The sequence below is a fragment of the Puma concolor genome, chromosome E2 (assembly GCF_028749965.1).
Source record: "Puma concolor isolate L17-30 chromosome E2, mPumCon1.1.hap2, whole genome shotgun sequence".
In the NCBI taxonomy this organism is placed as follows: Eukaryota; Metazoa; Chordata; class Mammalia; order Carnivora; family Felidae; genus Puma; species Puma concolor.
In genome coordinates this window covers 1,017,091-1,044,411 of record NC_141681.1, presented here as the reverse complement: position 1 = coordinate 1,044,411, position 27,321 = coordinate 1,017,091, and the positions used below count along the sequence as shown (strand labels likewise).

Here is a 27,321-nt window from a genome sequence, read left to right as displayed (position 1 = left end):
TGAGAGAGACAGATGCAGAGAGAGACACCAGTGACCTCTTTATTTCTGGCCGTGTCAGTGGCTGCCCGGGGCATGTAACAGAGCGGACGCTGCGCTGCAGGCAGGCGTTGATCCTCGGCTTCACGCTGACCCAGAAAGGGACGTGCAGGGCGGGAATCAGCCAGAGGCCCCAGGATGTCCAATGCCTACTGCCGAGGGAGGGCACAGCTCAGAGGCCCCAGACGCGGGTGGGCACCCTGGGGAGGCCTGGGCTACAGAGGAGAGGGGAGTGCTCAATGCCCCGTAAGTAAACAGTATAGCTTCAGACCACCTGGGCTCCAGGCCTTGGAGGCAGGGGATGGGGACGGCTCTCTCCTTGACCCCAACAAGAAACTGGCACCGGAAGCTGGCTGTCACAGGAGATGGGAAGGGAGAGAAAGCAGATCTGCCCTCTGCCAGGCCTACGGCTCCCTCCCTACCCTTGAGTGGCTGGGTCTGTGAGGGTGCACAGGCCCCAGGAGAGTCCACAGCTCTGGTTTCCCTGCACAAAGTCAGGCTGAGGAAAGAGAAGGGCCTGGCTCCCAGGAGCTGATTCGGCTCAGATCTATCCTCTGAAGAGCACAGGGGCCTCCTCAAGGCCCTAGGGCAGACGTCCGGTCAGGGCACGAGTGAGAGCTGCAGAGCCCCGCCACAGCCGGCCTGCTGCCGCCCCCCCACCCAGAGCAGGTGACTCCTGGTGGTCCTCCGCAGGTCCTGTCCTGCTCTACTTGCCCAGGGCACCCCGGGGCAGCAGCTCCACGTAGCTCAGGGCGCTCTGTAGTGACGTCAGGCAGTAACCCTCCTCTCCGATCAGGTACCTGCGTAGAGACAGGCACGGGTAGCACCTGTTACCTGCAGGGGATGCAAAGAAGCCCCCAGCACCTTGGACGGGGTGTCTGCCCTCGTGGGGCAGGACCTGGACACTGAGGTCGCACAGGGGTCTGTCATGGAGGCTGGGCTGGAGGACACACGCTGCTCAAGGGACGGACCCCCAGCCTGGGAGCAGGTGCCCAGTGCCCCGTGCTGGCCCGACTCCAGCTGGGGGCTCCTACCCCTCATGGATGAACTCCTCCAGGGCTGCGCATTCTGACACCAGCTGGGGGAGACCGCTTCTCAGCACCACGAAGGACAAGATGGGCAGCAGGTCGTCGGCACCGCTGTTGGGTAGAGGCACGGCTGGCCGGTAGGCTCCGGGGGCCATGATGGCTGCTCAGTCCCCATAACCCTGCAGCCCCCAGCTCGGCCTCTGGACTGGTCCTGGGCTTGCCGGCTGCTCTCCCTGCACCCCTCCTGCCCGCCTGCGTGGGGGAGTTGGGAGTAGACTCAGGTCAGCGGCACCAGCAGCCACTACAAGCGGCAACGCTGTCCCCGAATGGGGACCCTGTGCTGCAGAGCCCATGGCTGGGTCAGCAGAGGCCCCCACAGCGGAGGTATCGGGTAGCCCCAACCTCACAGGCTCGCCCTGCAAGCCTGCCCACACCTGGGGAACGGCTAACGGAGGGGATGGCCCAGGTCCCAGGCAGCCTGCTTACTACACCTGGGATCGGAGCCAGGCGCGGCGATCCTCCGGAAGAGGCATCTAAGGGAGCTGAAAAGGTGCCAAGGGAGGCCCTGCAGGACACACAACACCCGGGCCCAAGGGGCCCACGGGCGGCAGTCTCTGGGAAGAGCGTGAGAGCAGCCTGTGGCTTGAGTGTGACCCCCAGCCAGGAAGGCCTCACACACCATGAGCTCTGGGTTGCGGCCCCGCCTCCACCGCCCTGGGCACCACACTCCTGCAGAAACGCGGACAAACTACAACATGGCCCTCACTGGCTCCTCAGACGCACAGAGGAGACAGGTGACATGGGGCTGTAGCCCGGACTCAGAAACGCGGAGTCCTACAACTGTTTTTCCGACAGCTACTTCTGCAGCAGCCGCGTGGTGAACTGGCGAAGGGGTCTCCCCCACCCCGACCCAGAAGCTGAGGTCTTGTACCCGGCCCTGGGGTTGGTGGGGCTGCTGGTCCCAGGTGGGTCCAGGTGAGACTGAGACAGGACCAGGCGTCAGAGCCCCAGGTAGAGAAAACGCCTGCCCTGCCTCTGGACGGTGGGGACACAGATGATGCAGGAGCCCCAGGTCTGGGGGCTCAGCACAGAGAGCAAGCTCTTCATGGAGGCTGGAGCTGCCTCCCCAAAGCGTGCAGCTGAGGGACCGAGTCCGTGTTCCTGTGACAAACAATGCTAAATTGCACTAGATTAGCCAGGCGGTCCCTGACCCGTAAGTAACCTGCCCAGAGCCCAGAGCCTTGGGCTGCAGCCCCAAGCCCTCGGTGGAAATGGACACTCTCCTGGATAAGCCCTGCGAAGCTCACTGTAGCCCCAAGGATGCTGGGGCCCAGGGGGGCCAGACACCAGGTGGGAAGCTGTGGTCCCGGTGCTCGGGGCAGGACGGGAGGGTTCTCTCTCCCCCCAGGCCTCTGCAGGCAGCCCCTCACTTGCTCACTGCCCCCCCCACCCCCACCCCGGGCCGTGGGCTTTTGGGACTCACATGGCTGCGGCACCAAGCTGGGGTCTGGCCTCAGACGCAGCCTCCTGGGCCCGGCAGTAACCCTCGGCACAGGCACAGATAACCCGCAGGACCCGCACTGTGGCCCAAAAGTGAGGCTTCAGGAGAGGGCCGAGGGGAGCCAGTCCCAGAACAACCCCCTGGCACCGGCCCCTCCCGGCACAAGTGGAGCTGGCAGAACTGGGAAGCTCCCGCCCGAAGATACTGCTCTCACACCGCTTCTGTCCTGTGAGACACACCCCCATTTTGACAAGAATAAGGTCTGCACTTCAGAGGCACACAGAGACCCCAGGTCACCCTCTGGGAAGGGACTTTATCCGACCACGTTCCCCCTCCTGTCCTCCCAAACTGCAGCCCCCTCACCGATGCACTCCAGCTTCTTCTGGGGACAGCTCTCCAGAACCAGCAACCCCAGCTCCTGGGCTGCAGCACAGTAGGGGAAGGCACCGGCTCCTGTGGCCTCCAGGCCCCGGGGCAGGAGCTTCGTGGGAACGCCTATGGCCGTCGGGGGCGCGTTCCTGTAGAGCTCCATGCTCCTGCTCAGGGCGGCCTCCCGGAGGCGGTGCACGCTCCTGGGGCAGAGAGAGGCCGGGCTCAGCGGCCCGAGGGGCTCTGCCCCACGGACAGAAGCGGGGCTAGGGAAAGCTCGCCGTGCCCAGAGTCACAGGTTCTTGCAAAGCAGAAACATCTAAGGATGGCCTCAGAGTAGAGCACCAGCTGGAAGCATGGTCAAAAGTGTGCCTCAGGGATCAACGAGCGGGGAAGGCCCCTGTGGAGGCCTGAAACTGGGATCATACCTGTAGAGTGCCAGCAGCAAGGGCCACAGTGGGGAGAAGAAAGGCTCCTCGATGCAGGCCAGGCATCGGTCCTTGGAGGCGGCCGCATTCAGGCCTTCGAAAGCCAGGAGAGTCAGCGAAAGCAGCCTGTCTGCCGGGAGCAGAGCCGGCACAATGGCACTGTGGGGACAGCCAGGCCCTCCGGCCCCAGGCTGGCAGCCCCTGGAGATCATCCCCAGCCAGCCCGGGGTGCCCAAGTGGGCCCCATACCTGTCATCCCCTCTCCCACCCTCCTAGAGCCAGCCGCAGTGTGGGGAGAGCCGCAGGGTTCCGGCTCAGTGGAGAGCGCTCTGTCTGAACCTCCCTCCACTCCCCTCACCCCCCCCCCCCCCAACTTCTGTGTCCATGGGGCCTGGGGTCAGAGCACTTAGGAGCTCACAGAATCATGCCCAGCTCCCCCGAGGAACTAAGACGACAGGCTGAGAAAAAGCAAAGGACAGCCTCTTTCTGAAGGGGTTTGCACCCCAAACTGTGGGAACCTGGAGGAATTTTAGAGGCATATTTAAAGACAAGACCTGAGGCCCCGGGAGATGGGAGGCCCATCCAGGGTCCCTGCTAGAGCTTTGGGCCCTGTCGGGCCTGCCTCACTGACCCCTGGAGAACCCTGAAAGCCTTCCTCCTTGGGAGTCCCCAGCCACCCTAGGCACCCAACCCTTAGAGAATCCACACACTATTCTCAAAAATGGAAAAGGCTGCAGAGACGAGCCCGTTGTCACCACCACCAGGCCGCACACACCCAATGGTCCTTGGTTCGGAATCACCAGAGCCCAGCCCTACGGGCCAGCCAGGACCACCTGGCAGCCAGAGCCTCTGAGAGCAGGCCCTTCCTCAAACAGGAGGCTGGAACGAAGCAGCCCGGTGAGAAGACAACCAACCGGGGACTGGGGAGACCTCGGCCAGGGACCGCAGCTGGCCCAGCTGCTCTCACAGCAGGGTGCATTCCTGTCTGCTCCGCGAGGATTTGCCCCAGAGAAGGGCAGACGCGGAGGGCTCTGCAGATCTGGATGGCCTCCGCCATCCAGAGGAAGGCCTGTCCCTCCCGGGGCCTATCCTGGGCCTGTGGAAAGCTTTGTGCTGCGTGTGTCGGAGCAGCCCCCTCCCCCGCACGCCCGTCCTGCGGGCACGCCGGCCCTCACCGATGGCGTTGTGTATGTCCTTGACGGTACTCTTCAGCTGCTCCGACAACGGCTCCGTCTTCACCCCCGAGGCCTGGGGCTCGGGCGGCCTCCCACGCCCCCGGCCCCACCCCTCAGAAGTGGCCAAGAAGTGTTCGAGGTCCTCGAAGGAGCCGTGTCTGCTCTGCACGCCCGGCGGGGTGTGTGCCAGGGGGGAGGCAGGCCCGGCGGGGCCGCCGTCCGCCCCTCCCTCGGGGGGGCCGGCGTGCGGCGGGGGCGTGGGGGGGCTGCCGTGGGTGCCGTCCGGGGGCCGAGGGGCGGGGCCCGGCTCCGCCGGGGAGAGCACGCAGTAGAGGCTCTGCGAGGGCCGGAGCCGCCGGCTCCCGGGAGCCCGCAGCCCGTCGGCGTCTGGGGACAAGGAGCAGCAGCCGGGGGCGGAAGCGGCGCCCGCGGCGCCCCTGCTCACGACGGGGTACAGCGCCCGGTACACCGCACACTGGAGCTTCTTCAGGAGCTGCGAGATAGGGTGGTCGGGAACGCTGCGCAGAGGAAGAGGCGCGGGGCTGTGGCGCGGGGGCCCGGCCCTCGCCGGAAGTCCACCCGCCTACAGCACGGCGCCGCTGGACGGGTTTTGGCGGAGCAACCCTTGAATGGTTTCTTCGCGAGCGAATGTGGCAGATAAAGTCTGACCCGACCCCCCTGGCCGCTAAAAGACCAGCAGGGCGGCTGGATGGGGGGGGCGTCTGCAAGCCCAGCCCCGCCGAGGGGGCCTGAGCGTGGCGCGTCCGCGTCCGGCCACCCCCGCCCGCCTCCTTCACCCCTTCCCTTTCTGATCTTTTTGGCCGCTGTCAGGGCCAACCAGGGGGCCGGGGTTGGGGGGGGGGGGGGTTGGGGGGAGGGAAGGCCCTGGTACCTGAGCAGGTGGGAGACCAGGCTGGTCACCAGCGACAGGTCCCCCGGGCTCTTCTTGAGCTGGGCTCTCCAGTGCTTCGGCCAGTCCTGCAGGGCAGGAGTCTCTGGAGGGCATGGCGGGGTCCCCACAACCTTCCCTGCCAAGGCCGCACCCCAGGCCAGCGCCACACTGTCCGTGTCCTCCCTGGGGCGTAGGGAAGGCCCACGCCAACAGGCCTCAGGACTCCCCTCCCACCACCCCCCTCGGAATAGCAACCTGTGGCAACCCCACCCCCGTGCCCAGCGGCAGGGACTCACGTGGTCTTGCTCGTACTCGAGGATGGCGGCATAGAGGGCCCGCTGCTCCCGCTCCTCCGGGGTCAGGGCCACCTGACTGCAGAACCTCCTGGGGAGGAAGACAGGGGCTGGGGGCCTCCGAGCTGGGTGGCAGGGGAGGGAGCCCCCAGCAGCCCACTCAGCTGCCCCGAGACCTGTGGGAGGAGACGCACCTGTCGGCCGCCTCCTGGAGCCGCAGCCGGCGCTCCTCCCTCTTCCTCCGCAGCTGTGCCAGCAGGGTCAAGGCTGTGTCTGTCCTGAGGACCCCCATCGGGAGGTGAGGCCAGGTGGGGCGGGGCGGGGCAGCGGGGCCTGAGGGCGGGTGCTCACTCAGGGAAGGGAGCAAGCCCTAGCTGACCTGAAGGATGGGGAGGAGCCCGTGGGTGCTAAGAGGAACAGAACGCCCGACCGTGTGAAGGCCAGGAAGGCAGGAGCCGCCCCTCCAGGGCAGTCTCTCTGAGGCTGGAAGAGTTCTGTCCCACACTCCGACCCTGGCACCTTCACTTCCCCCCTCCCCGCCTCCTTCAGCCAGGACACCAGGGAAGGACAGAAAGGATACGGTCTCCTCCCGGGCTTTGGCGATCACAAGGTTCTCCATCACCTGCCGCTGCAGGGACAGGGTCTAGGAAGGGAAGGAGAAAATAAAGCCTGTTCCTCTTCCACCGGCCACCCAGACCCTCCCTGGGACCCGCTCACCAGGGAGGTCTTCTGCAGGGCCTGGCTGGGGTCCAGACGGGCCATCCGGGCCTCGTAGGCGGCCTTCAGCTTCTGGTTCTGCAGAGAGGCTTCCTGCAGGGGCGTCAGCTCCCTGCAGACAGAGACAGAGCTGCTGTGCTGTCCAGGCCCCAGGAAGCCCTGGAGTGCCCCCCTGACTGTGCTCTGAGACCAGAAGGAGGCGGTGATGGGGGCAGACAGGAAATGGGAAGGAGGGAGGAGGTGCAGGGTGGGCTGGAGACCTCTGTCCTGCTGAAACCCGGGCCTGCAGTCGCCAGGCCGCCTGCGTTTTCAAGAAAAGCGGCACACTGCGCTTTCCGCATCCACACGTTGGGCAACAACACGGAACTTTTTAGGGGCCTCATGTGAGCCAAACAGCTAGATAACTTTGCCACCCGCGGGAGAGAGAACCAAAGCCTGCTTATTAGAAATAGCTGCCGAGGGCCAACCTCCGTGCCCCCACCCAAACTGCTGGTGTCACATGTCTTCACGCTTCTGTGGTAGGAGAGGGTAAGCTGTGAGGATGCCAACTGGCAAGGGAAAATGTGTCCCGGGGTGGGAGTCCCGTGGGGAGTCCCGCCCCGCGATGGCACATGCAGAAATGAGGTAGCAGTGGCCCCCGAGGCCTGGCAGCAGCAGCGCCAGGAGGAGTCAGCCTTGTTCATCCTCCCGGGGGTTCTTCTGTCTGTGTCTAAGTGAGTTTTATCAGTTCCAGAAGCTTATGTACTGTTATCTCTTCAAATAATGCCTCTCTTCCTCTTTCTTTCTTCTCTTTTTCTGGAACTCCAATAATCTCGTGTCAGATCTCCTAGCTCTGTCTCAGATTTCGTCGTCTTTCCTCCCCCTATGAGAGTCATTCTGGATATCTTTTGGTCTTTCAACCAGTTCGCTCATTCTTTCTTCAACTACATCTACTCTGTTGGTACGATATTGACCACGTGTGTCTGTGTGCATGTGTGTGTTTTCACCGGAGAATATAATTTGTTACTATTTCCAATTCGTTTTTGAAAACAATTTTGGCATTACATTTTCTATTTCCTTTCAACGTGGTTTTTTATTTGCTGGGTTATACTCTCTGGCCTTTTGCTGCCTGTAGCTATTTTCAAATTTGCTTTTCACTTTTGTAACTGAGGACAACATGACTGTGTTGTGATGTGTGTCTGGTAACTTCCCCTGAACACCTGGCAAGTCTGTGTCTGCTATTACTCCGTAAATTTCTGGTTTCTTTTTTGTGCTTGGTTATCTCTCGCTGTGCATCATTTGTGCATGCTGAAGATGCTTTTGTCCAAAGGGGATCTGCATCTGTTTTTGCCAAGCGCAAGGGTATTTCCATTCTGGGACCCACTTTAACTGAATTCATTGTGGTTAGCTCACTTGGCCTGGACTTCAAACCCAGGCTCGGCCCGCCTTCCGTTTTGCCCCAGCTTACTTCTTAGAACTTTGTGACTCTACCACTTGAAGCTTCTGGAAGATCTCGGGCGGCAGAAAGGGAGAGAGTTTCCCCCCTTCATCTGAGTACACCCGGCGATGTCGGCTGGTCGGTGAGGGGACAGGAGCAGCCGTGGGCATGGCTGGCTTCAGGTATGTTTTCCCTGCAACGCATACATGAGCAAGGCTCAGCATGGAATCCGACGTTCCAGAGACACAGACTTTGGGGGAGATGCCCCAGGAAAACTTGCCAGAGACCCACCGAGCTTGGCAGCTGTTGACTGGGCCCTCTCCAGACACTGCTCGGCCAGCTTCAGCATCTTTGAGGTGTCCGGGGCCACAGTTTCCCCACCTTCTGGGGATAAAGAGAAAAGAGAGCTGGTCACCGTCACCTTTATTATTAAACCGATTCTTGCCGAGACAAAAACAAGGACAAATTCACCCCCTCCTCATCTCTCCCTCCCGGGTCGCCACCCTCTCCTCATCTCCGACCTCTAGGCGGTCCCATCTCCTCATTTCTGATCACCTGCTCTGGGCTTATTTACCTCCTGACGCTATGTGGGCGCTGAGCTTGGCCAGCCCAGCAGCTGACTGTCCTGTCATCTCAGCTGGACCATCAGAGCCCTCTCTCTACCTAACCCGGCCTTTGCTTGTACTTACAGCCCCCCCTCAGGGTGGGCCTTGCAGTGGACGAGGACCATTTCAGGGACAACTTTATTGCCTATCTCCTGCCCTCTGGCTGTGCTTGACCTTACCCCTGGCACATCCCTGGGGCTTCTGTCCGGCATTCCCTCTTCTGGGGACCACTCATGTTGGCAGGTGCATGCTGTAGGAGCTGCTACTCAAAACTCTTCCCTGGACCCCACCAGCCTTAGTTTCTGAGCCACTTACTGCCCCCTTTAGAGCCAGCCCCTCAGCACACTCCATTTTAGCCACCTGACTCCCACTGAGACCACCCTCGCTCATGCCCTCCCGTCCAGCCCTTCTCTGAGGCCTCCCCAACCTCTCCAGGTGTCTCTCTTCCACAACATCCCCCTGGGCGCACTACTGTGTCTCCCCCGCCCAGTCCCCAACCTTGGGAGTGCCCAGAGCTCTGCTAAGCTCACTGGCTCTCTGGGGCAGCTCTGATTCTGGTGACTCCGACCTCTCCCTAACCACTGTGCTCCTGTATCGTCAGGGTGCTCAGTGCCTCAAACAGAAGGTGCTCACGATGGAGCTCTCTATTCTGCCCATACAAGTCTGCTCCCGCCCATCCCCACAGCACCTCCTGTACCTCACTGTTGCCCTCCAGCGGCTCACTGTTCCCTCCAGGGGCTCACTGTCTCCACCCCCTGCCCCACCAACCAGCGGCTCACCCAGCAAATCTGTGAGGTCCACCTTGAAAGCACGACCCCAGGCCCTTCACTCCTTCCATCCCCAAGTGGTCCCACCACTGCTGTCCTCACTGTGGGAGCCTCCTGGAGGCTCTGCCTCCGTGCCGGCCTCTCCCACAAAGCCTCTACGAGCTTCCTTACACCGGAACAACACAGCTCCACGCAAGGCCATGCCTGCCCCCACTGAACCTCCTCTTCCCTGTACTCAGCCCCCACTCTCATCTCAGAGTCTTTACACATCCCTCTGCTGGGGGTGTTGCCCCAGGGCCCTGACCTTCACGCAGCTCACTCCTTCCTGCGCTGGGGCTCAGTGTCCAATCTCCGGTTTTGCCCCATCCCATTTACATCCTCTTACAACACCCATCCCCGCCTGCTCCCACAACACACTATGACAGCTCGTGCTTGCTGAGGGCTCACCAGTTCACTTTCTGCTAACGACCAATGGGTAGGACACAGGACAACCCCAGGCTTAAGACCCACCAAGAGCTAAGCAGTCCATAATTTGTTCAGCGTGGGAGAAGCAGTGAGGCTGAGATCTGTACCTTTGGTTGTCTCCACTTCTTCCAACAGCACCTGGGAGATATAGTGGATGCTCCTCAGGTATTCCGTATATGCCTCCTGTGCCCAGGGAAGAGAAATGGCAGGGGTCAGGCCAGTAGTGGCCAACAATTCCGTCATGCCTGTTTATGCCCTTGTGGGAAACATAGAAACAGTGGTGTTTGCTGATCTCCTGAGATTCACCTGAGGCACCTAACCCGAGGTAGTTAGCTGGTAATTCCTCCGGGTCTAATCAGTAATGTTCTGCACTGTATCTGTACCGATGGTATCCCTCTTCTCTAGACTCGAAGGGAAAACATGCCCAGCTGGGCACCCATCCCTCCTCTCACTGCCTTTCTCTCCAGCACAGGAAGAAAAGAGATTCTCTTTCAGCGGTCCAGGAGAAGTAGTTGACAGCAGTTGCTGTCATTTGTCACTCTGTGCAATGAGTTTCCTTCCTGTGCAACTCAGGGCCTATTTATCCAGTGGCTTAAAAGAATAAAAAATCCTCAGAGGTAAATGAGGGAGTGCTGTTGCTGATCTTGAAATCACTTTCTGGCTTAGGTTCTGGGAAATCCCCTTCCCGAATCCCTGAATATGTACTCCGCGGGCACACAGCAATCTGCAACACTAGAATACTGCCAGTTTCAAGGGTGTGACCAGGTTCAGGGCACGGGCATTTGGAAGCACCACATGATGTTTTGTTGCATCTCAGTTCTCAAATTAACTATCTTTAAATCTACACCTCAGGATAAAATGGATTCCAGATAGGATTTTTGACTTGTGGGGGCACCTGCTGTCCTAGAAAACTGACTTGGGGAAAGCAGCAGATTGAGGGACCCGGATGCCTTTCCTGGACATAGGCAGCTTCCTCCCCTCCTTGGACAGTCCAGTGTGGCTCAGCCTGCTTTTCCACTTGGCTGCCACCTTTCGGAATAACACACCCACCCATTCTCAGTAACAAGCCATACTACCCTGCGCAGACGCATCACGAATGAGCCCTTTCAGGGTTCCGTCCCTTTGGGGAATCCGATTAAATCTACAGTGTCTTCTCAGAAAAATACACATTACACATGGGATTTCTTGCCAGATATATTTTGGAGGGCTGCTTCAACCCTCTTGAATCCCCTTTACAGATAAAACCTTGGCTCTAATTCCTACTCTGCGACGACGGGAAAACACGGCGGGAGAGGACTGGGAGCTGTCCAAGGTCACAGGCAGACACCCGAGCCCAGCGCCCCGGGAAACGCCGGAGGGGTCCTGGACGGCACCCACCCCCGGGCCCCGCCCTCGCTCACGCCCACCGGGCAGGCTGCAGGTAGGGGGTGCCTGGAACCGCCGCGGCGACCGCCCCCGCCTCGTTTTGGGTCGCCTCACCCGGGGCCGGTTGCCGGTATCCAGCTCGATGGCCCCGTTGGCCAGCTTCATGGCACACTGCAGCGGCTTCACCGCGCCGTCCCCGGCCGCAGCGGCCATGGCGCCGGTCAGGGGAGGCTGTGGCTGCGGCGGCGGCAGCGGCGGCGGCGGCTGAGGGCGGGACAGACGGCCCAGAGGCCGGAACGCAGCCTGCGCGGGAGCCGGCACCGCCCGAGCCCTGGACGGCAGGAAGGGGCGGGGCCGGCGCGGCAGCACTTCCGGCGGCCCCAGCCCCAGCACGGCTACCCCAGAGCTCCCGTTGCTGAAGGGGCGGCGGCGGTCTTAAGTAGCCTCGCGAAGTAGATGCGAGCGCGTAAGTGCAACAGTCGGCACCCACATCCCACGTTTGTGACATGCCAAACGTCTGGGCCTTGCCGCGTCGCCCCTCGCTGCCTTCACTGCGCCCCTGCCCCCCTCTCCCCCTCTCCTCGCCCTTCCCTTCGCGCCCCGCCCACCCCTTCTTGCTCCGCCCCGTTTCCAGGGAGCCGAACGGGGCCCAACGGCGCCGAACGGCGGAGTCGAGCGGAAACGAGCGAGCGCAGTCCAGCTGAGCTGACGCGAGGCTCTGGGCCGAGCGGGACGTACCCCGGCCTAGCGGCCCAACCGACAGAGCGGGGCCGAGCTGAGCCGAGTGGAGCCGAGCTGGGTCGAATAGGGTCGAGTGGAGCCGAGCGGGGCCGAGCCGAGCCGAGCCGAGCCGAGCCGTGCCCAGCGGGACTTAGCGGGGCGGAGCGCCGGGCCCGGGCTGTAGCCGCGGCCGCCGCCATGAAGCGGGACCGGCTCGGCCGCTTCCTGTCTCCCGGGACGGCGGGGCAGCGCGGGGGCTCCGGCGGCGGCGGCGGCGGCGCCTGTGGCAGCGGCCGGACCCGTGGCCGCCCGGCCCGCAGCGGGCCGAGCGTGGACGAGGCTGCGGCCCTGGTGGCGGCTCGGCTGGGCTGGGGCCTGGCGCGGGCCCGCGGGGACACGGGCGAGGACGGCGCCGACGAGGCAGGTGGGTCCGGCCGGGCGCACGGGGGCGGGTCGCGGGTGGGCGGGCGGGCGGAGCCGGGGGTCCCCGGGACCGCGGCGTCTCCCCGGGGACCACGTCCCCCCGGGCGTCTTCTCCCCCTCGGCGTCCCTGGGCCCCTCTGCCGACGAGGCCTCCCCCAGGGAAGGGGTGAGAGCGGCCTCTGCCCGGCGTCCGGGGTGACGTTTCGCAAGGCCGCTGACCCTTCCGTGCCCAGTCTCGGCTTATTAAGTAATTATTGCTTAAGTTTTGCAGTCCGAGCGGCCAGAGTCAATCCTGGTTTTGCCGTGTGCTCTGTAGCCTTGAGGTAGATGCTTAACGTCTCTGAGCCTGTTTCGTCTTCCTTAAAACAGAACTGAGTGGATAAAGTGCGAGAGGCCCTCGCCTGGCAGGTGGTGTCTGCGAGAACGTGCACATTGCTTTCGTGTGAGGGATTGTGTCCTCTCTCGTTGAATCCCCCTGGGGGTGGGGGTGGGGGTGGGGGTGGCTTCGTCTACACTCGCTGACAGGCTCAGGGGGTAGATCCTGGAGGAGGCTTCTTCAGGGCTGGTCTCAGGAGCAGGGTTTGAGGAGGAAGAAAGTTTCTAGCTTCTTTTTTGAAGCTCTGTAGCTGGGAAGGCATTTAGTAAAAAAGTTTGTGTATTTATTTTTAAGTTTATTTGTTTATTTTGTGAGAGAGAGCGAGAGCACACAAGCAGGGGAGGAGCAGAGAGGACGAGAGACAGAATCCCACGCAGACTTCACATCATCAGCACAGAGCCTGTTTCGGGGCTCGAACTCAGGAACCCTGAGATTATGACCTGAGCAGAGCTCAAGAGTCCGACGTTTAACCGACGGAGCCGCCCAGGTGCCCTGTGTCTTTTCTTGGTTTTAATTAATTTATTTTTTGAGAGAGAGAGAGACAGAGCACCGGTTGGGGAAGGGCAGAGAGGAGGAGACACAATTCGAAGCAGGTTCCAGGCTCCGAACTGTCAGCACAGAGCCCCATGTGGGGCTCGAACCCACGGACTGCGAGATCATGACCTGAGCGCCCCAGGCGCCCAACAGCGCAGTATTATTAACTGTAGTCACCCCGCTGTACGATATGCATCGCCAAGATTGACTTATCTTAGAACTGGAAATTTGTACCTTTTTTTTTTTTTAAATGTTTATCTTAGGGAGAGAGAGAGACAGATTGAGCGAGCAGGGGAGGGGCAGAGAGAGGGGGAGACCCAGAATCCGAAGCGGGCTCCAGGCTCCGAGCTGTCAGCACAGAGCCCGATGCGGGGCTCGAACCCGCGAACCGCGAGATCGTGACCCGAGCCGAAGTCGGATGCTTACCCGACTGAGCCGCTCGGGCGCCCTGGAAATTTGTACCTTTTGACCATTTTCCTCCATCGTCTGCATCCCGTCCCGCACCCTCCCCACCACCCACCTCAGGCTATCACCAGTCTGCTCTCTGTGAGTTTGGGTTTTTTTTGTTTTTTTTTAGGATTACACCTATAAGTGAAATTGTATGGTATTTATCTTTTCCTGTGTGACGTCTTTCACTTAACGTAGTACCTTCAGGGTCCATCCGTGTTGTCCCAAGTGGCAGGATTTTCTTCTTTCTTATGGCTGAGTAACATTCCATTGTGTGAGTGTGTGTGTATACACACCCCCCGGCTTGTTTAAACCTGTTTCTCAGTCAGTGGACACTTAGATTGTTCCCGCACCTTGGCTGTTGTAAATAATGCTGCTGTGAAAACGGGAGCGCACCTACCTTTTTGAGCTCGTGTTTTCATTTCCTTTGGATAAATACCCAGAGCTGGAATTGTTGGTTCAAATGGTGGTTTCATTAATTTTTTTGAGGAGCTTCCATACCGTTTTCCATAGAGGCTGCACCAGTTTATGTTCCCACCGGCAGTGCCCGAAGGTTGCCTTTTCTCCACATCCCCACGACACTCGTCGTTTCTTGTCTTTTTGGTAACGGCCATCCTGAGAGGCGTGAAGTGACAGCTCATTGTGGTTTTGGTTTGCATCTGCCTGACGAGCAGTGGTGCTGAGCGCTCGGCCGCACACCTGGGCTCGTTCGCCTGCTGGTTGGCCGGCTGTATGTGTGTCTTCTCTGGAAGAATGACTGTACGTCTGCTGCCTGGTTTTTAATTGGATCGTGTTTTTGCTTTGGAGCTGTGTCAGTCTTTTTTGTTTTAGATATTAGTTCCTTGGATACGATAGGCAGATATTTTTTCAGGTTTCAGTATTTCTCAGGTTTCCCTATTTTCAGTAGGTTGTTTTTTCATCTTGTTGATGGTTTTCTTTGCAGTGCAGAAGCTTTCTAGTTTGACGTAGTCCCACTTGTTTATTTTTTTTGCTTTCGTTGACTTTGTTTTCGGTGTCAAATCCAAAAAATGATCCCCAAGACCGATGAGGAGTTTACTGCCTGTGTTTTCTTCTGGGAGCTTTATGGTTTTCGGTCTCACATTTAGGTCTTTAATCCATTTTGAGTTTATTTTGGTTTGTGGTTTAAGTAATGGGGATCAAATTTCATTCTTTTGCATGTGCGTGTCTAGTTTTCCCAACACCCATTTTTTAGAGAGAATGTCATTTCCCCATTATATATTCTTGATTCCTTTGTTGTAAATTAATCGACCACACATACGTATGAGTTTATTTCTGGGCTGTCTTTTCTGTTCCGTCAACCTGTGTGTCTTTTTTTTTATGTTCGTTCTCTACTGTTTTGATTACTGTGGTTTTGTAATATAGTTTGAAATCAAGAAGTATGATGCTTCCAGCTTTGCTCTTTTTTCTCAAGATTACTTTGGCGATTTGGCATCTTTTGTGGTTTCATATAAATTTTAAGATTGTTGTGTTTCTGGGAAACCGTCACTGGAATTTTGATCAAGATTGCATTGGATGTGTAGATGGCTTTGGGTAGCGTGAACATTTTAGCAGTATTAATTCTCCTAATCCACGAGCATGGAATACTCATTTATTCATGTCTTCACTGTTTTTCATCAGTGTCTTACACTTTTCAGCATAAGGTTTTTCACCTCCCTGGTTAAATTCATTCCTAGGTATTTTATTCCTTTTGATGCAGTTGTAAATGAGACTTTTCTTGATTTGTTTTTCTGATAGTTCATTATTGATTTTGTGTCCTGCAACTTCATCGAGTTTGTTTATTCTTAGAATCTCTTGGTGACGTCTTTAGGGTTTTCCGTATATAATACCATATTATCTACAAACAGAGACAGTTTTTTTTTTCCTTTTTTACTTATTTGGATATTTTTTATTTTTCTTGGTTCATTGCTCTGGCCAGGACTTCTGACACTGTGTTGAATAAAAATGGTGAGAGTGAGCACCCTTATCTTGTTCCTCATCTGAGAGGAGAGCTCTCACCTGTGAGTATGATGTTACCCGTGGGCTTATCTGTGGCCTTTATTACGTTGAGGTACATTCTCTCTATACCCAGTTTGTTCAGAATTTTAATCGTGAATGGGCATTGCATTTTGTCAGACACTTTTTCTGCATCTATTGAGATGCTCAAGATTTTAATCCTTCATTTTGTTACTGTGTCACGTTGGTTGATACGTGGATGTCGGACCATCCTTGCGCCCCTGGAATAAGTCCCACTGGATCATGTCATGTGAGCCTTTTAAAGTATTGTTGCGTTTGGTTGGCTGATGTTTTGCTGAGGATTTTTGCAGCCGTATTCATCAGGGATCTTGGCTTGTAATTTTCTCGTGGTGTCTCTGTCTGGTTTTGTTATTAGAGTAATTGTGGCCTTGTTCTAGACACACTTAGAATTATCTGGAAGGTGTTCCGGACCAGAAGACCCTCCACTGACCGTATCTCCCAAAAGGCTGTATGTTCAGCTGGGAGCCCAGAGCCCAGAGCCCAAAGCCCCACCTTTGGCCCAGACGTGGGCTTGTGTTTCTGGGATGCGTCTGGGGAAGTGCCGTGGAGGGTTCTTCCCCCTCAAGGACTGGGAGGATGGCAGATCCTGGGCCTCACCTCCCCAGGCCACGTTGCTGTCTTCCGAGGAGCACGTGTCTTCCGGTGCTCTGTGCAGCCAGCAGCCCTGCCTGACTCGGTGTCTTCTGTGCTTGCCCAGGAACAGGCCGGGCTCTTGCCATGGGGCACTGTCGCCTCTGCCACGGGAAGTTCTCCTCACGGAGTCTCCGCAGCATTTCTGGCAGGGCACCTGGGGAGAGCGCAGACAGACCACCCCCAGGGGAGCGTGTTTTCATCAGGGACTTCCAGCACCTGCTGGGGGTGGCTGTCCACCAGGACCCGGCTCTGTCTCAGTTTGTCTGCAAGAACTGCCACGCCCAGTTCTACCAGTGCCACGGCCTCCTCAAGTCCTTCCTGCAGAGAGTCAACGTCTCCCCGGCGGGCCACCGGAAGACTTGCACGAAGTAGGCATCCCCTCCTCCTTTCATTTGGTGGGCATTCAGGGGCCAGGCACCCTGTGTGCCGGGGCTGGTCTAGGCCCAGTGAGCGCCGGGGAACCTCTGCAGCGGGGAGCCGGTCCTGCTTAGGGCAGCAGACACGGGTGACCACCAGCGTGGCTGGTGTGAGGGAGACGGACAGACGTGCTCGGGGGAGGTGAGGGCTACAGAGGGCCGTGGGTGTAAGGGGACAGCCTCTGGAAGTAGAAGGTCAGACTGCATGTGGGAGAGGCGGCCCCTGACAGGAGTCTGGTGAACCTGCATCTTGTTCACGGCCAGCCCCGCTCACGGCCATGCCGATGCTTTACAGGGTCGGTGCCCAGCCCCCGCCAGGGGCAGAGGAGGGAGCGTGTCTGGGTGAGTGTGCCCTCGGCGTGTGGTCTGTGGGTTAGGCTCGAGGTGGGCTGGGTGCTGACCGGCCATGGGTGTGGCGTCTCTGTGCCTTTCCTCAGTGGACCTGATCACTTCGAGCCCCCAGGGCCTGCGCGACTTGGTGGCCTGGGTGCACGGACACGCAGCCAGCTGCGGGGCCCTGCCTAGCCTCCAGAGGACACTGTCCTCCGAGTACTGCGGTGTTATCCAAGCCGTGTGGGGCTGTGACCAAGGCCACGACTATACCATGGACGCCGACTCCAGCTGCGGGGCTCTTTTGCTGGACAGTGCGCTGGCAGTCAAATGGACATGGGACAAGGAGATGGCCCCGTGGCTCACCCAGCATCGGGGGTCCAACCCTACTGGGGCTGCCCCTCAGAGCTCCCAGGGCAGAGCGACCACAACTCCAGCCGAGACCGAGACCCTGCCTGGCGCGGACGCGGCCCCGCCTCCTTCAGATGTCAACCCTGTAGGGCCTGGCCTGTGCCCCCCACCTCAGCCAAGCTTTCCCCCAAGTGGGGCCCCAGGTAGGAGCTCCTCTGGGCTACTGGATCAGGATTCCTCGTCTGGAGGCAGGCAGGCCCGCAGTGGGGGGCGGGTGTCTGTATTGTTATGGGCAGTGGTCACGGTGTTGCTTGCGGAGGCTCCGGGGGAAGTGATGAGGAGCCGACCTGAGCGACAGGGGGAGGGCCCGGGGACCCTCTTCCAGCAGTTTTTGTAAAGGCGTGCTCATCTGCCCTCTGGTCTTCCTCTCTAAGCCTGTTCGGGGCCAGGGGACCAAAGGAGGGAGAAGAAGGGGGTCCTTGTTGTGGGACGTGGGGGAAGACGGCAGCTGGGACCTCTGAGGCTCTTTCGGGCCAGCTGCGGGTCATTCCCTGGGTCTCCGCCGGCGTCCCGGTGACATCCCGGTGGGACTTGCATAGATGGGCTCCTCTGCCAAGTGGCCAAGAGGGAACACAGGGCCATTGTGTGGGACCCGGTCCCACGGTGCTGTGGTGTGGGGGCAGCTGCTCATGGACTTTGCGTTCAGGTGGTGGAGTTGGCTCCCCCTCCCGCTTCCCTCAGCCTCTGTGCAGTCGCCTACGTGGAGCGCTGGGCTGCTCCTGTGGTCCAGCTCTTGGTGGCACTTTAAAACGCAGCTGCCCAGATGGTTGGCGGGGGGGGGGGGGGGGGGGAGAGAGAGAGAGAGAGAAGAGAAGAGAATCTTAAGCAGGCTGCACGCTCAGTGCTCAGCCCAACTCAGGGCTCCATCCCATGACCCTGGGGTCGTGACGTGAGCCGAAATCAAGAGTCGGACTTTCAACCGACTGAGCCACCCAGGCACCCCAGAACTGCTTGGCCTTTTAAACTGCGTGCATGCAGTACGATATTAATGGTTTGATATTAATGTTTCTTTAATGTTTTGGAACACCCACAAAGTGTGAGTCGTCCCTGCCTGACACAGCTGGATCCGAACCTCTGGGAAGGGCTGGGCTTGCTGACGTGAACCGTTGGCTCGGGTTTCTGATGCCTGGTGCCGTCCGTGCCTGTGCTAGACTTGGGGGTGGCCTGTTGGGCTGTGCAGGGACCTTATGGGGGGCGGGACTGGGAGGAGGGTGGGATTTAAGCCTGGAGGACCCCAGGCTCCCCACAGGGAAGGCTCTGTTGTCCGATGGGCACACGCCTCCTTGCTGGGGAGCACTGCCTGCACTGTGTGTTGGTAATGGGGGCCTTGTTCTTTGTTTCTCAGGGCGGTTGGGTGAGAAGCAGGTTCCGTCTTCAACCTCGGATGATCGGGTAAAAGACGAGTTCAGTGACCTTTCTGAGGGGTGAGAGAAGAGTGGGTTTAAATAGCCTAACATTCCTCCTTGGAAAATCAAACTCCGCCAACCTGTGTGCTCTCTGCCTGTGTCCGGGCCGGGGCCCTCTCCCTCTCTCAGTTGGAAGGAGAGGAATGGCCGAGGGTGCTTCCAGGCTTCTTGTTCCTGACAGGGGCCTCCTAGACCTGACGTATCCGGAAGGGGAGCACGACCAGGGTGGTGTGGAAGTTAGAGCCCTATGGTTGCCCCTTCGCTGCTGCTGCCTTGTCTTCTTCAAGGCCGTGGTTTCGTGCCAGCCAGAGACGTTACTAAAATGGGAAGTTGGTCTCTGGCCTTGTGTCATGACGGGATCGTGACTTGGGGCGGAGGCTCTGTAAGGAGGACGAGCCACTGTTGGGGACTGTTCGCTGCTGGGACCGCCTCCTGCTTGTCAGCTGAGAACCACTCATGGTGGCTGCCACACACTGGCCGGCCTTCACCCCCTTTCCACACTGCCACGTAATCTGTGGCTGGAACGCAGGTGCACCCTTGTCCAAACAGGGAGAAGGACAGCACGATTTGTGGCACGACTCCCGTGGGGTGTCTGTCGATGGTGAACAAGATGCTGGAAGAACCCAAGTGGGTTTGCTAGAAACACCCCCGGCACCAGGAGTGGTCGCAGGCTGTCCTAGAGGCCGCCGGCCAGCCTCGAGTCTCGTGCAGATGAGTGGTGGCCTGCGGGGGAAGGCCGTGCCCTGCCAGGCTTCGTTCCGTCTGCTGCCCTGCAGAGACTGTGCGGTTACTCACACTCGAGGGTAAAGGTCATGGATACGCAGATATTTTTCTGGCCTTTGTGACTTTGCAAGGTGGCCAGCTGACATCTGACCTGTCAGCTGGATAGGTGCTTCCAGTCAGGGGGAGTAGGTGCCTCATAATCTAAACATCCACTTCTGGAGAAGCCCACTTCCTTGAGGTCTTCCTGTGCTGCCTGGGGCCCCAGAGAGAGACTCTACAAGTTCAGGGTCCTGGTGTGAAGGGAGTGTGGCTTCTGGGGGATTGTCGGCTTGCGGGACTTAAGTGACCCTGGCCTGCCTGCCCTTTCTGTTAGGAGATGTGATCAGAGATTTGGGGATTTTAGGTTTCTTCAGACCTTTTCAGGAGAGCTAAAACATGGAGTATGGAGATTTGGTGGTGTTTGTAGACAGGAAGTGTCACTGGAGCTGTCACGCACCCCAGGCCTTTGCTGAAGGTGCTCTCTTCTTCCCTAGAGACATCCTGAGTGAAGACGAAAATGACAAGAAGCAAAGCACCCAGTCGTCAGATGAATCCTTTGAACCTTACCCAGAAAAGAAGTAAGGAGGACAGTCCTGCCGCGTGTCCTTGGGGTCTGGGAGGGGCATCACTGGGAGCCTAGAAACCTACGTCTGCCTGGTAGGGTCACCGGGCGGGGGTAGTGGGGGCAGGGGACGGAGGCTCATCCTTCCCGGCCTGCCCTCGCTCAGCACGTTTTCTGCTGCTCTTTGGCCTGACCCCCTTAGCCCGTTGAGTGTGGCTTCTGGGGGGTGGGGAGGCTTTCCTCGTTCAGTGTTAGGACCCGGTCTCAGTGGCACGTGACAGTGGCAGGAGGCCTGTGGCTGTGACTCAGCCTCATTCGGGGAGCTCCCGCCTTCCTCTCTGCCAGCCCTAACCCTCGGTCACACCACACTAGTGTCTCCCGTCAGCCACGGATTTCCTACAGTAACCTCCACCCTGCAGTTCTTTCTGCCTCTGTGCCAAGCAAGGCCCTCAGAGGCTCGGGCCCCAGCCCTGCAGTTCCTCTCAGATCTGCCTCTGGCACTGATTTCTGTGCCACCTCCTTGGAGAGTTGCTTCTGTGGCCTTGTCTTGACCTTCCCTTTTGCGAGATTTGGGTTTTCTCTCTGGATGTAACATCCTGGTAGGGAAGGCTGATGTTTACTTGGGTCACTTTTCTCCCAACCTCATGCCCAGGAACACCCAGAACACCTGCGCATAATTGCTGCCCCACCTGAGCGTTAGGAGCATTTCACAGTAGAATAAAAACACGAGAGTGCAACAGTATCACCCAGGAGGATGCAGCCCAGAAACAGAAGCCAGCCTGACTTTCCTTCTCCTTTGGGCTCTGATGTGGCTGTGGAAAGAGAAACCGAAGCCAGGCTCTGCAAGAGGTGGGGCCAGCTGGAGTGGGCTGACCACAGCTCGGAGCCAGCACACTCAGGCCCGATGGCCACGTTGTCCCTTAGGTACTACAGTGTGAGTCACAACTGGAAACCTGGGACAGGGCCTCTGAGCCTCCCTGGTGCACAAGACTTTGTTTCAGCAGACATACCTGTCTGGGTCCTTAGCTGGGGCAGATAAGAAGGGACTTAGGATGTGTTAATTAGGGCCCCGCGGCTCTGGTGAGAAGTGAGAGTCAGGAGCCTGAGTGACCGAGGGGGAGGAAAGGGAGAGCAAAGGGCAGGGTCCACCAGTGTCTCCAAGGACTTCAGCCCATACCCGTCAAGGACGCACTTGTGAACCCACGGGCTCTCTGAAGCCGCCTGCTCTCAACAGATGTGTGATCTAGCGTGGGAGAGAAATGGTGACTCCCTGGTCACAGTGTGGCTCTGACAGGGTGCCTGAGCCGCACAAAAGAGGGTGGAGGCCAATGAGGAGGGGACACACGGCAAAGCCTCAAAGAACAGTTGTTAGAGAAGGAGAAGAGGAGAAGCCTGTAAGGTCATCAGAGAGTTTCTTTTTATTTATTTAAAAAATTCTTAACGTTTATTCATCTTAGAGAGAGAGACAGAGCATGAGCGGGAGAGGGGCAGAGAGAGAGGGGGACACAGAATCCCAAGCAGGCTCCAGGCTCCGAGCTGTCAGCACAGAGCCCGATGCGGGGCCTGAACCCACAAACCACAGGATCATGACCTGAGCCAGTCGGAGCACTTAGCTGAGCCATCCAGGTGCCCCTGTATTGCTTTGTCTTTGATGTCACGTTTAAGAAACTGTTGTCACATCAAAGGTAGCGTTTTCTTCTAAGAGTTTGAGCGTTTTAGCTCTTATGTGTAGGTCTTTGGTCCGTTAGGTCACGTACGTTGGAAAGGAAGGGCCCACCTGCATTCTTTGGACTGTGGACATCCAGTTTGCCCAGCACCATATGTTGAAGAGACTGTCCTTTCCCCACTGAGTAGTCTTGGCACCCTTGTCAAAAATCAGTTTGTTTTTCTTGTGATGGTCTATACTTGGTCTCTCAGTTCTGTTCAGTTAGTCTTTATGTCTGTTTTTCTGTGCCAGAACCACACGGTTTTGATTACTGTAGCTTTGTAATTTTAGAATTAGGGAGTTTGAGTCCTCCCGCTTTGTTTTTCAGAATTATTAAGCTATTCCGTATCCCTTAAAATTCTGTGTGAAACAGAATAGCTTTTTCTGTTTCTGCAAAAAACACCACTGGGTCTTGATAGGGATCAAATCTGTAGATTGCTTGGGAAGTAATGCCATCCTAACAATATTAAATCCTGCAGTCCATAAACGCGGGATGTTTTTGCACTTACTTAGGTCTTAATTTCTTTCAGCGGTGTGTTGCGGTTTTTAGCATACAGGTTTTCATCTTCTTGGTTAAGTTTGTCCCTAAGTACAGTATTTTCTTCTTTTTGATGCGGTTGCAAATGAGTTATTTAAAAACTTTCCATTTTGTTCACCGTTAACGTGTAGAGGTAGAACTAGCTTTTGTGTGTTGATTTTGTACCCTGCCACTTTGCTGAACTTGTTTATTTTTGCGTGTGTGGATTCTTCAGGGTTTTCTACACACAAGATCATATCGTTTGTGCATAGGGGTAATCTTCTAATAGCAGTGGTGAAAACGGGCACCTTTACTTGGTCCTGATCTGAGGGCAAGGCTTTGAATCTTCCACCGTTGAGGATGACATTAGCTCTACACTTGCCATATAACGCCCTTCAAGTTCCCTGTTGTTCTCGACAGTTTTCCTTAAATGCCCGGATCGAACAAGTGGGAAGAAAAAGTGTACATGTCTCTTTAAATCTTCACTAGACCCCACAGGGGATTAGTTGCTGGGCCTGAACTGGTCCCTCAGGGACCTGCCAGACTGACTGCGAGGTCCTCACTGCCCGCTCACAGCTCTGTCCCCAAGACCACACTGCTCCCTCTGAGCCCCCGCCTGGTTCCTGGAGCTGTGTGCCTCCCAGCGGGTTCCAGAGTGTTGGTTCTGATGTTTTTCTAGCCTAGTGGTCGTTTTGATGGGGGGACTGACCCCTAAAGCTTCTCCACTTCACTGTTTAGCATGACGTCTCCAAATAACGTTTGGTTCTGACGTTTCAGGAGTGAAGTTTGTCCTGAAAACCTCCTCCTGTAGCTAGCGTGGTCCCCGTCCCCACACCTCGCCTTCCCGAGGTGGCAGTACGGAGTCTGGGACTTTGCTGGGGGTTGTTCCCGCCCTGGCGCCCAGGGGTCGGTCCGAAGGCCACCAGTGAGCACGGAGACGCAAGCAGGTTGCCGTGGGAGCCTGGCAGGAGCCCCACCTCTCCCGTTTGAGGAGGGAGAAGCATCTCGGAGTCTGATGACGTCTCTTTTTCTTTTCCCCTCACAGGGTCTCTGGTAAAAAGAGCGAAAGCAAAGAAGCCAAGAAGGCTGAAGAACCAAAAATGCGCAAGAAACCGGGCCCCAAGCCGGGCTGGAAGAACAAGCTTCGCTGTGAGAGGTGATGGCCTGGGGTGGGGGGTAAGGGGTCGGGGCGGGGAGGTCGCCTGTCGAGGCGGCAACTCCACGTGTGCCGTGCTCTGCAGGGAGGAGCTGCCCACCATCTACAAGTGCCCTTACCAGGGTTGCACGGCCGTGTACCGCGGGGCCGACGGCATGAAGGTGAGGAGGGGCGGCGCCCTGGGCGCGGGGCGGCCTTTGTAGCTGACCCGGAGGACCGGACGTCTGCGTGGAGCCCGGTGTAGACTTGTAGCCGAGGGCTCACGCGGGCCGGGGCCCAGGGGAGCCCTCCGCTCTTGGGAAAAGCACCCGCCTCTCGTCGCGTGAGGAGTGGTTGCATCTCTTCCTCTGAGGGGGCCGCGCAGGACCCGTGGGAGGGGGTGACCGTCCCGGCCGGGGCGCTCAGGGCCCTGCTGTCGCCCCCGCAGAAGCACATAAAGGAGCACCACGAGGAGGTCCGGGAGAGGCCGTGCCCCCACCCCGGCTGTAACAAGGTGTTCATGATCGATCGTTACCTGCAGCGCCACGTGAAGCTGATCCACACAGGTACGGGCCCTGCTCTGGCACACGCTCACCTCCACGGGCCCGTGGGCCAGCCGCCCTTCCCAGAGGCCTGGGGCCGTGTCTGGCCGCCTCGTGGGTCAGGCAGAAGCGGCTGGAACCGGCAGTGAGGAAACCCCAGTGCCTTTTCTGCACGTGACGACCCCGCGCGTCCGTCACGGTTTGATTCCCCTCCAGTTTTAACGACGTGACCCACACCCCCAGGTCTTAGAAAACCCAGAGCTACACGTGTGCCGGATTCCGACCACTGCTGCTGGTCACAGAGCCGCTCTCCTGAGTTGGCAGCACCCCCTTTAAAAGACCGACGCCTGGGTCAGTCGGGCACCCAATCCTCGATTTCAGCTCGGGGCGATCCCTGTGTCGCAAAGCTTGCTTGGGCTTCTCTCCCCCTCTGCCTCCTCATGCTCTTGCTTGCTCTCAAAAATAAAAAAACAAGTCTATTAAGGAGGAAAAGGAAGATTGATGCACTGAATCTGTGTTTAAAAAGTTTTTTTTAACGTTTATTTTTGAGACAGAGAGAGACAGAGCATGAACAGGGGAGGGTCAGAGAGAGAGGGAGACACAGAATCTGAAACAGGCTCCAGGCTCTGAGCTGTCAGCACAGAGCCTGACGTGGGGCTTGAACTCACTGCGAGATCATGACCTGAGCCGAAGTCGGCCGCTTAACCGACTGAGCCACCCAGGTGCCCCCTGAATCTGTATTTATCCCTAAACTGTAATTGTACACATAACTTAACGGTAGGGGCACCTGACCTGGGCGTTTCAGTTGGTTGAGTGTCTTGACTCCATTTCGGCTCAGGCCGTGACCTCATGGTTCATGGGATCGAGCCCTACATCAGACTCTGAACTAACAGCATGAAGCCTGCTTGGGCTTCTCTCTCTCCCTCTCTCAAAATTAAAGAAAATTATTCTTAATGTTTATTTTTGAGAGAGGGTGAGTGAGCATGATCGGGGGAGGGTCAGAGAGAGAGACAGAATCTGAAGCAGGCTCCAGGCTCTGGGCTGTCAGCAGAGCCCAACGTGGGGCTCGAACCCACGAACCATGAGATCACGACCCGAGCCGAAGTTGGATGCTTAACTAACTGAGCCACCCAGGTGCCCCAGAACTTAAAAAAAAAATTTACTGTAGGAAGTCATTCTGGTTTACTTTTTTCACTGAGCCCATTTTATGGTTGGGTCGTATTTGTTGGTCATTCCCTTAAATTGGGTCTTCAGGCTGCTGGTCTCAGTCGAGACACCAGTGATCACAACCATTAGCAGTTTTCCTGAAACACCCGAGAAGAGAGCCTAAGCTGTAAAGGGGGATCGTACCTAGCACAGGACAAGCCCGTGTGGGAAGCTGTGTCAGGTGCTTGTAGATGACTGAGCAGGTGGGATTGGAAATGGCAGTGAGGCAGAAGCTCGTGGCCACCACCCCAGGTGCATGTCCAGGAGAAGGGACTGTTCAGTTTTTGTCCAAGAGCCTAAGAAACTGATCTCCAAAGTAGACATCCCCTCCCCCACCAAGGGCCCAGTATGGTCTGTAGAGTTTGTAAGGTGGCAGTCGTCTGTGAAGCTTTATAGACTGGGCTTCCTCGAGGAACTTCTGCTCAGCGGATCTAGTTTCCCTTGAGGAAAACAGGCTTCAGATGGACCCATCTGATGAAGAGGAAGTCCCAGCGAGATGACATTTTCAAGCAATTTGGAGGGCTCTCTTATTAGTAAGAAACTCTGTATTAGAAATGTTTCTCATTGGGGCGCCTGGGTGGCCCAGTCGATTAGGCATCTGACAATCTCCGCTTGGGTCATGGTCTCACGGTTCAGGAGTTGGAGCCCCGTGTTGGGCTCTGTGCAGACACTGTATCTCTGTGCAGACACTGTATGGAGCCGGCTTGGGATTCTCTCTCCCCTCTCTCAGATTTGAAAAACTTTTTTTAATCTCTGAATAAAATTAGATTTGCACAGGCCCCTTGCTTGGGCCTTGAGTGTAAGGAAAACACCACGTTGGGCCACCAGGCTCCCGGGGAGGGCTGGGCATTTTCGTGCCTGTGTTCATGCCATCTCTGGTCCTCTCTGGTCCCCAGAGGTGCGGAACTATATCTGTGATGAGTGTGGCCAGACCTTCAAGCAGCGGAAACACCTTCTCGTCCACCAGATGCGCCACTCAGGAGCCAAGCCTCTGCAGTAAGTGTGGGGATGGGCACACCTCCGCATGGCCATGCTTCTGGCACCCACGCCCTTGCTCACCTGGCCCTGTCCCCCAGGTGTGAAGTCTGTGGGTTCCAGTGCCGGCAGCGGGCATCCTTGAAGTACCACATGACTAAACACAAGGCTGAGACCGAGCTGGATTTTGCCTGTGACCAGTGTGGCCGGCGGTTCGAGAAGGCCCACAACCTCAATGTGCACATGTCCATGGTCCACCCTCTGACGCAGACCCAGGACAAGGCCCTGTCCCTGGAGCCACCATGTGGGACTACGGAGGGCCAGGCTGTGAAGCCTGAGCCCACCTGAACTCAGGCGGGTAAATGGGGTTTAGACGGTTTCGATAGTTCTTTCATTTGAGACCTGATGGCACAGCTTCACCCGCTGCCCTGGAGCCCCCATGCTGTGTCCCCTCACCTGTGTGTCAGGAGGGCACTGGACAGCAGTACAGTGAAGGGGGGCTCACCGTGCAACTCCCGTAGCCTTTCCAGCGTCCGCTCTGGGACCAGCATTTACCCACGATACTGACCTTGGGGCCAGATGGATTTTAAATCATTGATTCCTATTCCCCACTAAAGCAATCAAGGAGATTTGTAATCCACTTTCTAGTGCAAGAGCTCCGTGTTATGCTCGTAATAAATTATTTACAAAGGAGCCGGGCTGTGCGCCGCACAGGGTCCAGTCAGAAGAGCCGGGGCTCCCGGTAGAGGTCGGCATCCGGCCCGGCCTGCTGTCTGCTCAGGAGGGCGGCCCTCACGTCCGGGTCACAGTCCGCACTGGTGGCCAGCAGCTGCAAGAAACCGACTGTGCTCAGCCGAGTGCAGCCCCCAGACACCCGGGGCCTGGGGACAGGGAAGCTAGCAACCACAGCCCAGCAGGTAAGTGGCCACAGTGCAAGTGCCGCACCCCCGGGTTGTCCTCTTAATGGAAGTGCTGTATCTACAGCACTCTCGTTTGCTCTTCGACACACACACCAGAGTGAGCGTCTGCGTGTTACCTCGGCCACGTTTGAGAAGCTCTCTTTTGGGCATCTAGGTATTGACCGCAGCAGAAAACGACGAGCTTCTGTTATCAAGCCGACAGGGTCACC

At 57.7% G+C, this 27,321-nt stretch overlaps 3 protein-coding genes across 20 annotated transcripts in view; 1 reads left to right on the top strand and 2 right to left on the bottom strand.

Moving 5' to 3' along the window:
- Positions 1 to 21: 21 nt before the first annotated feature.
- VPS9D1 (VPS9 domain containing 1) lies at positions 22 to 12,358 on the bottom strand. 13 transcript variants are annotated; one of them, XM_086688577.1, is made up of 16 exons: positions 11,797 to 12,358; positions 9,801 to 9,876; positions 8,148 to 8,237; positions 7,887 to 8,049; positions 6,440 to 6,551; positions 6,303 to 6,365; positions 5,917 to 5,969; positions 5,726 to 5,813; positions 5,430 to 5,515; positions 4,538 to 5,055; positions 3,363 to 3,492; positions 2,929 to 3,137; positions 2,548 to 2,791; positions 1,556 to 1,678; positions 1,071 to 1,175; positions 22 to 836 (listed from the first exon to the last, which is right to left on the bottom strand). In XM_086688577.1, the coding sequence occupies exons 3-16, from the start codon at positions 8,203 to 8,205 to the stop codon at positions 743 to 745; spliced, it is 2,046 nt and encodes a 681-aa protein (XP_086544703.1). In that variant the 5' UTR covers positions 8,206 to 8,237; positions 9,801 to 9,876; positions 11,797 to 12,358; the 3' UTR covers positions 22 to 742. The 13 variants fall into 13 exon arrangements, 10 of the variants coding, with proteins under 10 accessions (XP_086544703.1, XP_086544702.1, XP_086544698.1 ...); XM_086688576.1 differs by having other exon boundaries at positions 8,148 to 8,240; positions 11,797 to 12,357; XM_086688572.1 differs by lacking the exon at positions 11,797 to 12,358 and adding an exon at positions 11,173 to 11,602.
- ZNF276 (zinc finger protein 276) lies at positions 11,419 to 26,885 on the top strand. The gene is made up of 12 exons (XM_086688582.1): positions 11,419 to 11,524; positions 11,693 to 12,202; positions 16,290 to 16,593; positions 16,937 to 16,983; positions 17,079 to 17,525; positions 18,728 to 18,806; positions 20,045 to 20,128; positions 23,380 to 23,490; positions 23,576 to 23,651; positions 23,918 to 24,035; positions 26,114 to 26,213; positions 26,294 to 26,885. The coding sequence occupies exons 1-12, from the start codon at positions 11,515 to 11,517 to the stop codon at positions 26,538 to 26,540; spliced, it is 2,133 nt and encodes a 710-aa protein (XP_086544708.1). The 5' UTR covers positions 11,419 to 11,514; the 3' UTR covers positions 26,541 to 26,885.
- FANCA (FA complementation group A) overlaps positions 26,829 to 27,321 on the bottom strand; it is a 60,134-nt gene continuing 59,641 nt past the window's right edge. For 4 of the 6 annotated variants that reach the window (XM_086688563.1, XM_086688562.1, XM_086688564.1 and 1 more), the window contains one exon: positions 26,829 to 27,321. In XM_086688563.1, coding sequence (XP_086544689.1) covers positions 26,914 to 27,321 — 408 coding nt within the window. In that variant the 3' untranslated portion in view covers positions 26,829 to 26,913. The other 2 variants (XM_086688565.1, XR_015244562.1) reach the window with 2 other exon arrangements.

Bases quoted from the DNA above. Each gene is read 5' to 3' on its own strand.
- VPS9D1 (XM_086688571.1), bottom strand. From the start codon at position 11,271: ATGGCCGCTGCGGCCGGGGACGGCGCGGTGAAGCCGCTGCAGTGTGCC. The intron at 3,493-4,537 runs GTGAGGGCCGGC...TGCTCCCGGCAG, and splicing joins GGACATACACAACGCCATCG to ACAGGCTGCTTTCGCTGACT. The intron at 1,679-2,547 runs GTGAGTCCCAAA...CGCTCTTCCCAG, and splicing joins CAGCTTGGTGCCGCAGCCAT to AGACTGCCGCCCGTGGGCCC.
- ZNF276 (XM_086688582.1), top strand. The intron at 16,594-16,936 runs GTAGGCATCCCC...GATGCTTTACAG, and splicing joins CACCGGAAGACTTGCACGAA to GGTCGGTGCCCAGCCCCCGC. The intron at 26,214-26,293 runs GTAAGTGTGGGG...CCTGTCCCCCAG, and splicing joins TCAGGAGCCAAGCCTCTGCA to GTGTGAAGTCTGTGGGTTCC.